The sequence below is a fragment of the Physella acuta genome, unplaced genomic scaffold, assembly GCF_028476545.2.
Source record: "Physella acuta isolate Inbredline_101_S28 unplaced genomic scaffold, ASM2847654v3 ptg001330l, whole genome shotgun sequence".
NCBI lineage: Eukaryota > Metazoa > Mollusca > Gastropoda > Physidae > Physella > Physella acuta.
Window position 1 is genome coordinate 114,463 of NW_026732845.1, and position 13,437 is coordinate 127,899.

At 37.3% G+C, this 13,437-nt stretch overlaps 1 protein-coding gene and 1 long non-coding RNA gene across 2 annotated transcripts; both read left to right on the forward strand.

Annotated features, from left to right (window-relative positions):
- Nucleotides 1-4,847: 4,847 nt before the first annotated feature.
- On the forward strand, nt 4,848-6,646 carry LOC131958488 (uncharacterized). Its single transcript, XR_009389244.1, has 3 exons — nt 4,848-5,042; nt 5,830-5,919; nt 6,554-6,646. It is a non-coding gene; the product is annotated as an uncharacterized LOC131958488 (long non-coding RNA).
- A 1,161-nt stretch (nt 6,647-7,807) lies between these two features.
- Nucleotides 7,808-9,717, forward strand: LOC131958495 (32 kDa beta-galactoside-binding lectin-like). Its single transcript, XM_059323571.1, has 4 exons — nt 7,808-7,991; nt 9,055-9,165; nt 9,313-9,327; nt 9,610-9,717. The coding sequence occupies exons 1-4, from the start codon at nt 7,827-7,829 to the stop codon at nt 9,715-9,717; spliced, it is 399 nt and encodes a 132-aa protein (XP_059179554.1). The 5' UTR covers nt 7,808-7,826.
- The last annotated feature ends 3,720 nt before the right edge of the window (nt 9,718-13,437 follow it).

Here is a 13,437-nt window from a genome sequence, read left to right on the forward strand (position 1 = left end):
ACACAACAGATTTGCAAAAGAGTGCAGCACTAGATTCAAATGAGGAATAAACAAACCTCGATTGGACTGGTTGGTTTCCCATATTGCAGGAGTACAGAAAAAAAAATTTCCTTTTGATAGTTTAATTAAAATAATCTTTTTAAACTAGTACTTAAAGATATTTAAGGTAAATGATGACTCTGATACCATTGCTTGGAAACTACTAGCCATTATCATGTTTATGACACAGGCAATAGCTTTAAACTTTAAACCTAAATAGCATTCCTGTATGTCACTTATCATGCTCCTCCAGGTTGGGGGTTGTGTGATGGGTAACTACTCGTCCACATAAAACAAAATATAGTTACAGAAACCGAAGCCAAATCTGAAATTAATCCAGTCCTCGGAAGAACCAGGGCTCTACTTAGGAGCAGTATGTTGCAATGCAGCCAAATCCGCAAGGAAGCTACAGAGCCGACGCCCCTTCTTCAACCCCAAAACTATTGTCGCAAAAGAAACCTATCCTCATAGGAACATGGAACTTCAGATCACTGTGGGAAGCAGGGAAGTGTGCACAGGCAGTGAAAGAAATGCAACAGTATCATCTTACAGTGCTCGGCCTGTGCGAAACAAGATGGAACACCTTTGGAGAGACAAAATTCCAGACGGGAGAATCACTGTTATACTCGGGAAAAGAAAATGTGGACGACCCACTAGAGGCAAGCGTAGCCTTGCTATTGACAAATGAGGCAATAAAAAGCCTAATGGAATGGAAACATATGTCTGATCGAATAATTAAAGCTAGATTTGAATCCAGGTTTCAAAAGACCTCCTTTATCATGTGCTACGTTCCTAAGAACAACGCAGACGAGGAAGAAAAAGACCGCTTCTACGAAGAGCTTCAAGAAAAAAAAGGAGGAAGTGACGCTGGGTGGGACACACGCTACCAAAGGCTCACCCAAATATTACACGCCAAGCGCTTGAGTGGAAAGCGGAAGCGAGGGTGCCCAAGACAGACCTGGAGGCGGAGTCTTCTTGAAGATCTAAAGCCAACAAGGATGTCTTGGGAGACGGCAAAATTGATAGCCGTGGATCGGATGAAATGGAAGGAAATGGTGGAGGCCCTATGTTCCATAAGGAGCAAAGAGGACTAAGTCAAGTAAGTCAAATCAGTTATGAAAACTGAAATGTGTTTGAATGAACATTTGCAGTGCCTTACTAGTCACTTAACAGATTAGGCTAGCAGCTAGACTGGGATTTTGAATGGCTCTATAAGTTAACTATTCAATTCCTTTTTTTAAACTAAGATGCAAACTTACAAATTTAATACAAAAAAACCACTGGTTCTTAATCTTTAATCTTTTGGACATACCGAACCTGAAACAGTTTCATATGCCCATTCACCGAACCTTTCTTAATAATTTTATCATCTGCGTTGACAAAATCTGGTCGTGAATCAAAGGAGTCGGGTGTGTGTCTTGACCTCTGCTGAAACCCAGAGACTGACTTACTGAACCCCTAGTGTTTGACTGAACCCAGGTAAAAAAAACACTGACATAAACATACATTTTTGAATTAGTAAATGTTACATGTATACAAATAAACAAGAGGTTATTTTAATAAAAAACAGTAGACTACAGAGATGAACTACAAACTCTTCATACAAAAAAAGTTTATTTTCTGGATACTTAAATCAACCAAAGCTTGATATTACATATAATTGCATTAGTCAATGTTTATATTTTAAGCCTATGAGGTATATAAACTTTATATAATAGCATATTAAATAAACACAATGTTTAGAAAGACAGATCAAATTAGATTCATTTTCAATGAAAAAAATTGTACAACTCAATTATCATGAGTAAAAATAGTTGCTGTTCCTAGCGCTTAAGTATTATCTAGTGGACATTTTAGAAACTAAAATTATTTTAAGTTAACTTTTTAAACTTGAACTGAACATTACCTTCTGAAATCTAAAAATGTTAACATGTTTATCAACAATAAGTGCTAAGATAAACTGAAAATACTTCCCTTTGATTCAATACACCAAATAACTCTGAAGACCTATTTCTAAAATTGTGCTTGAACATACAATGTTCTCATTGTTCAAAATCTTAAACCAGCATTATTGTACAATCCAATTCTTTAAAGAAAAATTAAACTCGTATTCATTAAAATAATGTTATAATTTGCAAATTTTAGGCAAAATGAAGAATATAGACATGATTTTTAATAACTTAAACTTTTAAAAACAGAATAGAATCTCGTAGAAAAAAGAATTGCGCACCAAGCGAACGCCAAAACAAAATGTGCATAATAGTGCGTAATTTCTTCTTTCTTCTTCTTCTTCGTTCTTAATTTTTGAATATGGTGAAGGATTCAGACAACAAGTCCAACTTCGTGGACAAACCGGACTGTGGTTTCCAGTTTGTCAGGTGTCCCATATAATTTTTCCCTGAGAAATCGGAGATAGCGTAAATTAGTACTTCCCGTCAATGGAAAATTTGACAGAAGGTAGAGAATTAGATCTTTTACTAACATGTGAAATTTCATTTATCTATATGAAATAGTACTCAAGTTACAGCTTTTGAAAAATTCAAAGTAGAAAAAGTACCACTTCCGGTTATTGGAAATAGCTCAAAAGTTGATACGGATCTACGATTTTGATAAAATACTTATATATGAAATTTCATTAACCTAGCTATAACGGTACTCAAGTTATCGTGTTTACACACACACAGACAGACACACACACACACACACACAGAGAGAGAGAGAGACAGACACACAGACATACGGACAAGATTGCAAAATTATGTTTTTCCGTATCAGTGAGGTGTCAAACGTCGAGATTTGTAAAAATCTCGATTTTTTTTGCACGATTACAAGACATTCTATATACTTCGTATATACGCGTAAGTAAAAAAAAAAACAAAACACAAAGCTAGAAATTATTAGAATCGCTGCTAACTACTTTAATCACTGCCAACATTACAAAATTTAAAGGAAAACAAATTGGTTATACTTTCTAAAAACTTGTATCAAAGCATGAACATTCTTAATATTTCTTAAACATGTTTTTAATTACAAAACCTGTGTGTGAATGTAGAGGGAGGGTGGGGGGGGGGGGGGGGTTAACTTGTTATTATGTATGATCGTTTCAGCAAAAAAATATGTTTGACAGCGACAGAGTGACCAAACAGTTGAGCATAAGAAATCCTTGAAGCTGACCACATGACCAGTCATGTGCTGCAGCTTATATAATGGAATGAACACTTCCTTATTCAAATATACCATCATGAGAAGGTTGGCTGGAGGGGTTTGTCCACAAACGACATCACACTACTAGGAACAAAGGGGTTCAGACTTTTGTGACCATGTGCAGTGGGTGGGGAGGGGGTGGTTACAGACAATGACAACATACTTTTGCATTTTTTTTAAAGTAATGTCGTAGAAACAGGTGACCTTGCCCCATGGACTGTCATATTCAAAAGAGAATTTTCATTTTTTACAAATCAACATTACTTTAGCAAACTGAAACCCCAGGGAGATTGGTGGAATCCAGGTGTGTCTAGTATATATATATATATATATATATATATATATATATATATATATATATATATATATATATATATATATATATATTTATTTATTTATTTATTTATATATATAATATACTAGACTACCCGTTATCAAGTTCGAGGGGGGTGCAAATAGAAAGGTTGAGGGGGGATGCAAATCGAAAATTTGAGGGGGGGGGGTGCAAATTGAAAATTTGAAAGTTACGCCTCTGGGGGGTGACACCATTAAGTGCCGCACCGGGTGACACCAGACCTCGCTACGCCACTGATATATATATATATATATATATATATATATATATATATATATATATATATATATATATATATATATATATATATATATATAAATAATATATATATATATATATGTATATATATCTATATATATATATATATATATATATATATATATATATATATATATATATATATATATATATATATATATATATATATATATATATATATATATATATATATATATACAGGGCTTAGGATCTAATGCACCACCTAAATCCGCCAACGGGCTGAGATATGAGTTAAATAGTTGGATCCTTGAATAGAGTTTCCGAGTTTTAAAAAAAAACGAATCTTCCAGACTTTTTTCTCTAGGGGGGGGGGGGGGCACTTGATATTTTCGGAAGGGTGGGGGGGGGCTGGTCAAAATTTTCCGGGGAGCGGACACTTTTAAAAGTATATGTTTACTATATAAATTCCATCTCGTTCTGCCATTAAGAAACACCGATCCCATTTATCACGCTAGCTCTATACCTAACTTCAGACTTCAAAACATACACCGAACTATTTTGTATCTGACATTATTAAATTACTTGTAATTCTGTTATGCTGGGGGGGTATCTCTTTCCTTAATAACTAAAGTGTTAATTAGTTTTGACAAAAAAATATTACGTTAATAAAAATAATAGTTAACTTTAGAATAAAATATAAAGATATCTTTTTGTATCAAGACTCAGCTATCAAGACACTGCTATAATAAACAATGTTGATATCCTTCAAGTTAAATACCCGGAAACAACTGCACATATTAACCCAGTTATGTCCGTTTTTTAATACACTTTTAATACACTTGGCACAGAATCACAGATAGCTGATAGAGGTCCTTTCCATAAATGGCGTCACGCATTTTTTGACGTGTTTTACCGGATGGTAAAGTACAATTCAATAACACGATGCGCACTTGCAGCAACAGGGGCTAAATGCTGAGCACGTACCAGATCGCACCGATGCCAAACGATGCGATACAGTAGCCAGATTTGTCAATAAGAAGCATGAGGTTTTTTTGTGTTATAAATTTGTATTAACCGCTTTGCTTGTGACCGGCTAACCAGGTCCGGCTAGATTTCCTAACATTTACTACCGTCGATAAGATGGGAAGCTTCTTTGTTTAAAGGCGATATTGTGGAGGTTCAGCCAAACCTGTTCAACCTAGATGAGAAAGATGTTGTTTAAAAGGTTTGACAAAGCTGTGATTATGATATTGTTTGTTTTCTCTGTGTTTTTTAATATTAGCTTTGTCTTTCTAAGACAAATTAAAAGTGATTCTCACCCACTACCATCACCAAGGCTATGTAGGCCTACAATTGATGTCTGAGGTCTATGCAGCTGAGTTTCCCTGGGGCACTGCCACCCCACCCCACCCCATGTACCCCACCCCCATCTCTACCCCGGACGAAATTTGATAAAATATAATTTATTGACCTACAGGTCTCATGCCGGGGTTTTAAAGCCTCTGAATGGTTCATTTAAAAATGTTTTTACACTAGCCCTACCTAAAGTATAGTCAGTCATTACGGTAGGTGACGACGATACAAGATGTGGTCGGCGGCCCAGTCACTTCTGATCATAATATCTGTCCCAGTTTGTGCCCAAGACACAAGACACAGAAGCTATCTGTTTCAATGACCGCGGTCAGGACTGTGCCCAGCCGCCTTGTTTCCCTAAAGTGACTTGAACCCGGTTTCGAACTCGAGACTTTTTGGGGTTAGCAGTCTAGCGCTCTACCGCTGGGCCACACCGTCTGATCTACTCTCCCCTAACATCACTCGGTCGCCTACCTTAGAGCTTGGTGTACTCGAGCACGGGATCCGAACTCTAGACTCTCAAATTAGCATTCGGGCGCTCTACCGTCCGGTCATGCCGTCCCATTAACAAATTACACAACGTTTTAATTATTATCTAAATTGCAGTAGTTGTTTTAATTTATTTTATATAAAATATATTTGTTAAATATTTGTGTAAGGTCGAGTTCTGCTTAGAGTCATATTTTGAGAACATGGGATTACCTTTCGTGTTATTGCTGCTGGTTGGGACAGCTACCAGTTCTATCAAGGTAAGTCACAGGTAACTAAACTATACCAATGATCATCATCTTTTTCCGTTTATGCCCAAGTGTCCAAGACCCATGCGGAAGGTGAAGTAGAGTTCTTCTGTTTCAGAGACATATGAAAGTATAGTTTGGTCAGCAATATGGCCAGCCGCCTTTGTTTCTCTAACGTGAGTTAGGTACCCATCTGAGTTGGGTGGACTCAGGGACATTCTACTGACTTGAATCTGGATTCGCAATCGAGACTTTTGGGTCGGCAGTCTTGCTCTCCACCGCTAGGCCACGCTGTCCCATTCTACCAATGATACGGAGATAAGAACAAGAAATAATCCTCTTTAAACCTAGCGATCCATTGGGCAGATGAGGCAAAGTGCAAATGTTTCTTTACCTCTGCATATGAAGGGATAATGTTGTCAAAAGTATACCCAGTCGCTTTTACTTTCACTAATTTGAGTCAGGTACTCATCAAAGCTGGGTGAACTTAGTGACGTTTCACTGACTTGAACTCGGATTCGAACTCGAGACAAGCGGTAGAACGCTTGCCTGCTTACCCGAAAGTCTCGAAATTATTTGTAGCTGTAAGAATCATTTGTAGCTGTAACAATTATTGTGTAACTGTTACAATTATTAATTTTTACAGTTCGACGCCCCCTTAGACTACAACCTATTTTACTGGCAAGGAAACAACTCCTTACAATACAACTTGGACATTCGTATCCCTCGTGACTCCCGCAGGCGAGTGGCTGTTTGCATGTTTCAATAAATTAAAACAAAACCCACACTTTTTGTATTATTTTACTTCAAACAATCCTCACTAGCTTTCAGCTTTTTATTCGCAAACAATCCTCCCTCTAGATTTCAGGCAATAAACTCCCATGGGTCTGAAAAGGCACTCATTTTATATAATTCATAATGTTTTCACACTCTCATGATAATTAAAAAGGCGGCAAATAGCATTAGGTACTTTGATTTTTTTTTAATTATACACACAATGATTCATTTTCTTAATTTGCTCATTGAAAAATCAGTTTTTACAAGCTTTTATTTAACTCACTTCCTCTGTCTGTTGTCAGTCTAGATCGAAACGCCCGTGCGAAATTGCAGGCACTTTTAACTGACACATACGGTTCGTAATTGATACGTGGGTCAAGACATGAAGACAATGCATCTTGACATTCAATTTGACTTAATTGGTGGCCTAATTAACTTTTTATGAATTAATTAAAATTTGGACCTAATTAGTAGGCAGTTCTATCCACACGCGTCATCACGGCCGTGTAGGGCGTGGAGCGAGGGGGCTCTACGTCAAAAGCGTGTCATCACGTTCAATAGGTGCGCGGTGGTTTTTAGTGGGGTCAGTAGTCTAGTTCCTTACCACTAGTCTACGCCATCCATTATACACGCGTTGAGCGAGGAAGGCTCTAAGTTAAGAGAGGGCAGAGAAAGGCAATAAAACCCGTCATAACGTTCAATGGGCGCGCAATGGTTTTTTAGTCATGTATCTTTATTATAAATAAAACATGTTAAGTACTGAAAAAAAATTCATAAAAAACGTATTAATAACAAGCTTTTATGTAATAATGCACTAAAAAGTAGAAAATAAATTATACACTACTATTTACATAACTATAAAGAAAAGCGTGGGTCTCTTCCTAAATATTAGTAAAGGTATCCAATAGATACTAAAGTGACCCACGCTTTTCTTTATAGTAATTTAAATAGTAGTGTCTAATATTTATGAAAAGACCCACGCTTTTCTTTATAGTTTTTTAAATAGTAGTGTATAATTTATTTTCTACTTTCTAGTGCATTATTACATAAAAGCTTGTTATTAAAACGTTTTTTTTAAAGAATTTTTTGTTAATTGTATCAACAGATTTACGATTGAGTTCTGCACTAATGTGCTCTGTACCATGGACAAAGTGCTTCACTTCAGAGCACGGTTTGATAAACAGCACGTGGCCAGGTCGCATCGGCTGAAAGGAAAATGGAGTTCGGAGCTGACAAGTGGAGTGATGCCTTTTGAGAGAGGGGGCGAATTCTCCATGAAAATTATCACCAGGCAGTCTAGATTTGAGGTACGGGAACGGTGGATCTACGGGGTTGCTATGAAGGGTAGGGTGGGAAATGGTCGTCCCCCCCGTCCCCCCCCCCCCCCATAAAAAAATAAGAATAAAATTGGAAAATAATTCCGAAAGGGATGTTCACATTTATATATTTAATATATACTTGTGAACATCCCTTTCGGACTTTTTGGCCTACGAGACAGCTGAAGTAGAGTTCACCTGTTTCCGTGATCTCGGTATATGAAAGGATAGTGTGATCCGCACTATGTCCAGTGTGAGGGGGGGGTGATGGTGATGAACCCGGGCCTGGTATAGTTTTGTGTGAAATCACCACACACAAGTCCAATTCAGGACATGATGTTCTTTATTTACACAAAACAACGTTCTTACTTCTATCTAACTAGTCTATACTATATGCTGTCGACTAATACAACTAACTTCACACTTCTATCTAACTGCACATCCTAAACACACTATCTACCTCTAACTTTTGCGTCGCTGCGATCCAGTCCATCCCACCAGAGCGACGCAACATTTCACCAGCACGTTATCAATCGTGTATTTTTAGATGTGTGACCTAGTTTTCTAGAACTTAAGTGTAAACATCGCTGACGCTGCACCGGATCTTTGTTGTTGGGCGCGAGTTTGTCCACACTCCCGCCCAGTGGGCGTGCTGCATGAACGCCTTGTGTGTACGTTAACCACCCTCTGTAATAATGAGGTACAGCACACCTCGGCGACTGCTCAGCTGTCATTAACGCCTGTTACACTACTGCTTAAGCGCCTGATGCATCACTTTGCTTACTTTGTAGTGTCCCACCGTGTCCCTGGTATAAGGTGCTCTTTAAAATGAAAGTAGGCGCAGTAGTGCTCACGAGGGAACACAGCGAGCTCATGGACGCGCCTGATTGGACAACGATTATAGTAACCCACCACAATGAATGGCGTTCTTTAAAACGAACATCGGCGTTATAGTACTCACGTAGGAGTGACTCCTTCGCTCCATCCCCCACCCCCACCCCGAGACATGTCTCCAACATATCCATCCATTAATTGTTGTTTTTTATGTCCTCAGATCTACATTGACGACGTATTTTTCTGCCAGTATAATGGCGTTTTTCATAGAGAAGCGCAACATTTTATGAAGATTTCTGGAAAAGTGGAGATTACACATTGGACTGAATTTGTGAGTTGTTGTTTTTCGGATGTTTTTCCCTGCGTTAGGAACTTTTTTGTCTGTATGTGGGTATGTCAGCGTTTCATTTTTCTGTGTGCGTTGTTTATAATTTTCGGCTTTTTCAAATGTCAATTTTTCTGTTGTTTTTTCTTTTAGGTGGATAAATCAATGGTAAGCTTCGTTTCTTATTAATAAGCTGTAGCTTCGCAAGGTGGGGGTGATGGTACTAGTCTGGTACTAGTACTAGACGGTACTGACAACCACCTCCCCCCCCCCCCCCCCCCCCCGCCGCATAGTGATAATATTACAAAGTTGTTTTGTTGTTTTTTTTGTTTTTTTTTTGTTATTTTTTTTTTTTTTTTTTTTTTTTTTTTTTTTTTTTTTCTTGAATTCCCGCTGCCCCATCTACTATACTTGCTTTACATTTAAACTGTTTTTAAATATTTGTTACAGTTAAGTCCCGAGGTTACCTACTGGGGATTTAAGCGCCACCCCATAGCCGGTGATAGACTACAAATTGATATTCTATTGGCTGCAAACTGGAAAAGTTTGGGAAAGTAATATTTAATTTTTAATTCCCTCTTTTCAGTTCTAACTAGAATACCCGTCATCCGTTGGATAACTGTGGGTTTCGGGGGTCATCCATCAAAAAACATCACGTCTGTCACTCAGAGGCATAGCGACCCTTCCCTGCGCCCGGGGACAAACTTTTCCATTTTAACCCCCCCCCCCAAGATTTCGATTTTCAACACCCCCCCCCCCCTCAAACTTTTAATGTGCATCCCCCCCCCCCCCCCACTCAAACTTTCGATTTGAACCCCCCTCAACCTTTCAATTTATTTTTCCAAACCATTTTGGCGCCCCAACATATGTCCCCCCCCCCGCCCCCCCCCCTTCCCCCCTCCACCTCCCTCCCCCCTCCTCCCCTCCCCCCGCCTCCCCTCCCCTCCCGCCCCCCCCCCCTCCTCGCTACGCTACTGTAGTGTCACTTATCGTCACAAAAAAACAGACCCCACATTCAAAAATATGTTTCTCTTCTTTTAAAAACACCGAAAACACCGATTTCGGACTATCCCTTCATATACTGACGTCACAGGTGACCTACTCAACTCTACTTCACCTGCCCAGTGTTCCGCCAAGTGTCAGACAACATGTTTTTATCGTTTAAAAAACGATTCCAGCCGAGCATGTCTTTGACCACACTATCCTTTCATATGCTTAGGACAAAGAAACAGATGAACTCTACTTCACCTGCCCTGTATCCTGCCAAGTTCAGATAGGCAACTTTATCATTCACATCTAAAAAAAAAAAAAAATTGAAAAAAAATATCATTGACATATTGGTCTAGAACCTGTACCACCCGCATGAGAGCGGACTACGCTACCAACTTAGCTATTTAATCGTGACGTCACAAATGAATTTTTATACTATACATTGAGTCTCCTTATGCAACTTGATTTACGCGCATAGATCTAGATCTAAGTCTAGTAGATCTAGTAGTAAATTTCAAATTAAATTTTATCTTAAATTAGCCAAACAAAGATTTATATAAAATAATTAAGGCCTGAAATAGATTCTAGATGTATTAAGGCCTGAAATAGATTCTAGATGTAGAATTTACATTAAGTCTAGATCTAGAATTTACATTGAGTCTAGTGACCTAGATCTAGGCTAGATCTAGATCTAGGCTAGATTCATAACTTTCCTTCGACAGCTGATCTTTAGATCTAGAGAAATTTATTGTAAAACTAAATGAAAAAAGACAGTTTAAAATTGATATAAGTGTTGGAACGTAATAAATACAGCAAACGGACGTATTGTTAAAGTTATGACCGACAGAAATTAGATTTAGAACGCGTTAAACTTTTGAATGGGAACACAATTTTCTTCGATAGACGCCGCCATTTTATTGTACTAAAGAGTAAACAAAAACTGTGACGTCACGGTCCCGCCGAGTGTAGTGGTCGTTCTAAACTTTTTAAAAAAATGGGTTACTCTGCGTATGAATAAATCAATAAATTAATTAACGTCTTTAAATAAATGTGTGATTAACAGTCTGTCTTAAAACAAAAAATTTTCTCTACCTACATACTATTTTACAGCTTTCCACGATGAGTGCAACCTAGCGAGATAGTCAATCAGACAAACAAACAAACAAACAAAAAAACAAATAAATATTCAAACATGTAAACAAACTTGACTTTTAGTAGTATATAGATAGATTGTAATACAGCAATCTCTTGGTTATCGCGGTTAATAGGGATCAAAGCCGGCCGCGATAGGTGTAAAACCGCGAGGCAGTGTTACTCTCACATTTTGAACATTTTTTTTCGTATGTATAATATCAATAGGTGTATGAAACCATATAAGTGCATATGTTATTGTTGAAATTTTAAAGAATAGTTTCAAAACTTAAATAAAATATTAATTGTATAAATAACATACATAAATTAATGTATAAATAATGCTTTAAAAAAGATACGTGTGTGTGAGTAACATAATAAGATGTAACTAAAGTATACCTACATACTATAATTTTTTAGAACTCTTTTATTCTCATAACAAGGTACGTAACTCGCATCTGAAAATATCTTAATGTTTATCTATGTCGATGAAACACCTGTACAGTACGATGGAGGTGGAGAAGATGAAGATGATTTTCGGCACGGGTTATTGGGAGCAGTGATTCTTCCAGAATTTCTTCTCCGGTGGTGGGGGAGGGGGGCACTTGAAATTTTCGTGCGAGGGTGGGGACACTGGTAAAGATACATATTTTCATTAAATTCTCATAAATTTTGCGTCAGCCTTTCTTCTGAGATCGCAGCAACGCGCGTGATGAGTACGCTAGCAAACAGAGCTCATTTTCTGATTGCTTGACCAGATTTCACCTGGATCTGATTAAAATGAATGGCCGGTATTGGGCCAGTCAAATTATCTGTGAATTTTCCTGGCCTTCGTCGACATTCACACTCAAGTGTATGGATGAAAACCCGTGTACCCCAACCGTAACCACAGTCACCTTGGAAGCCAGCAAGTGGTTCACGATATCGATTAACTTTTCCCTTAACAGCATGGTAAAGGTGAGTGACGTACTTAGCTTCACTTGGTCCTCTTTACTCCCTGTGGAGCATAGGGCATCAAGCATTGGCGGAAATAGAAATGAATGCTTCATCGTGGAAATAATGTGGGGTCCTATCTACTGTTTGTCTGTCTATCTATCTGTCTGTCTGTATATGTAGTATATGATGTAAATATGATGTATATGTAAATGTAAATGTAAAATGTATATATATATATATATATATATATATATATATATATATATATATATATATATATATATATATATATATATATATATATATATATACATACATATATATAATGTTCAATTCTGTATATTTATTTGTAAAATGTTTGTTAAATGTTTGTAATCGAGGATTGCAGAGGAATAATAGAAAAAAGAAAAAAATTTATACTTCCACGGAGCCAAGTGTTAGATTATTATATTGCTCATGGTCTAAATTTATGAGTTAAAAATTACTATTCAAAGTCTTTAAAAACAATTTTCATTTTATATACTTAGAATAATAATTTTTAATTATGAACATTACATAAAATTTTTTAAAAAGTGTATCAACGTTTATAATATTTCTATAATTGTGTCTGAAATGTATTTGCATAACGTCCCTTGATTTGGAAAACACAGTTACTTCCCTATTTTAAAAAACCCATTAAATCGGGGAGAGAAAGAATTTATTTTTTATTACTTTGTTTTGGTGTTAGGAAAAAAATAATTACATAATTAGCGGGGATTGATTAAGTGCAATGTTATTGGTATTTTTAATACTGCATTTTATTTGTTCCATACACTGAACGTACTGTTTTCTTCTGATTGTTTTTAATCAATAACAGTTAGAAAGCCAGGTCCTTCGTGTCCTAAATGTTTATTTCTTTCCGTTTACGGAAAAGCTTGGAGTATTATAATTGTTCACTAAATTGAAACAGGCGCGTCCGCCGACGCCCCAGCAGGGTTCGATTTGGCGCCCTGGGTTAACCTGTGAGCCCTTTGGTGCTTAATTTCGCTTTAAACAGTGCGATAGACTATGGATTAGAAAGGTTATTATAGTCTTTAAGTGAATCTAATCCGGGCGTCTTCTGTCGCCCAGACAATATGCTATTTGGGGCCCCGGGCCTCCCGTGTTCGGTTTGGCGCATACGTTCGTTTAAGTGAGTGCAAAAGACTATGAATAAGTGGGGGTACTATAGTCGTTTATTAA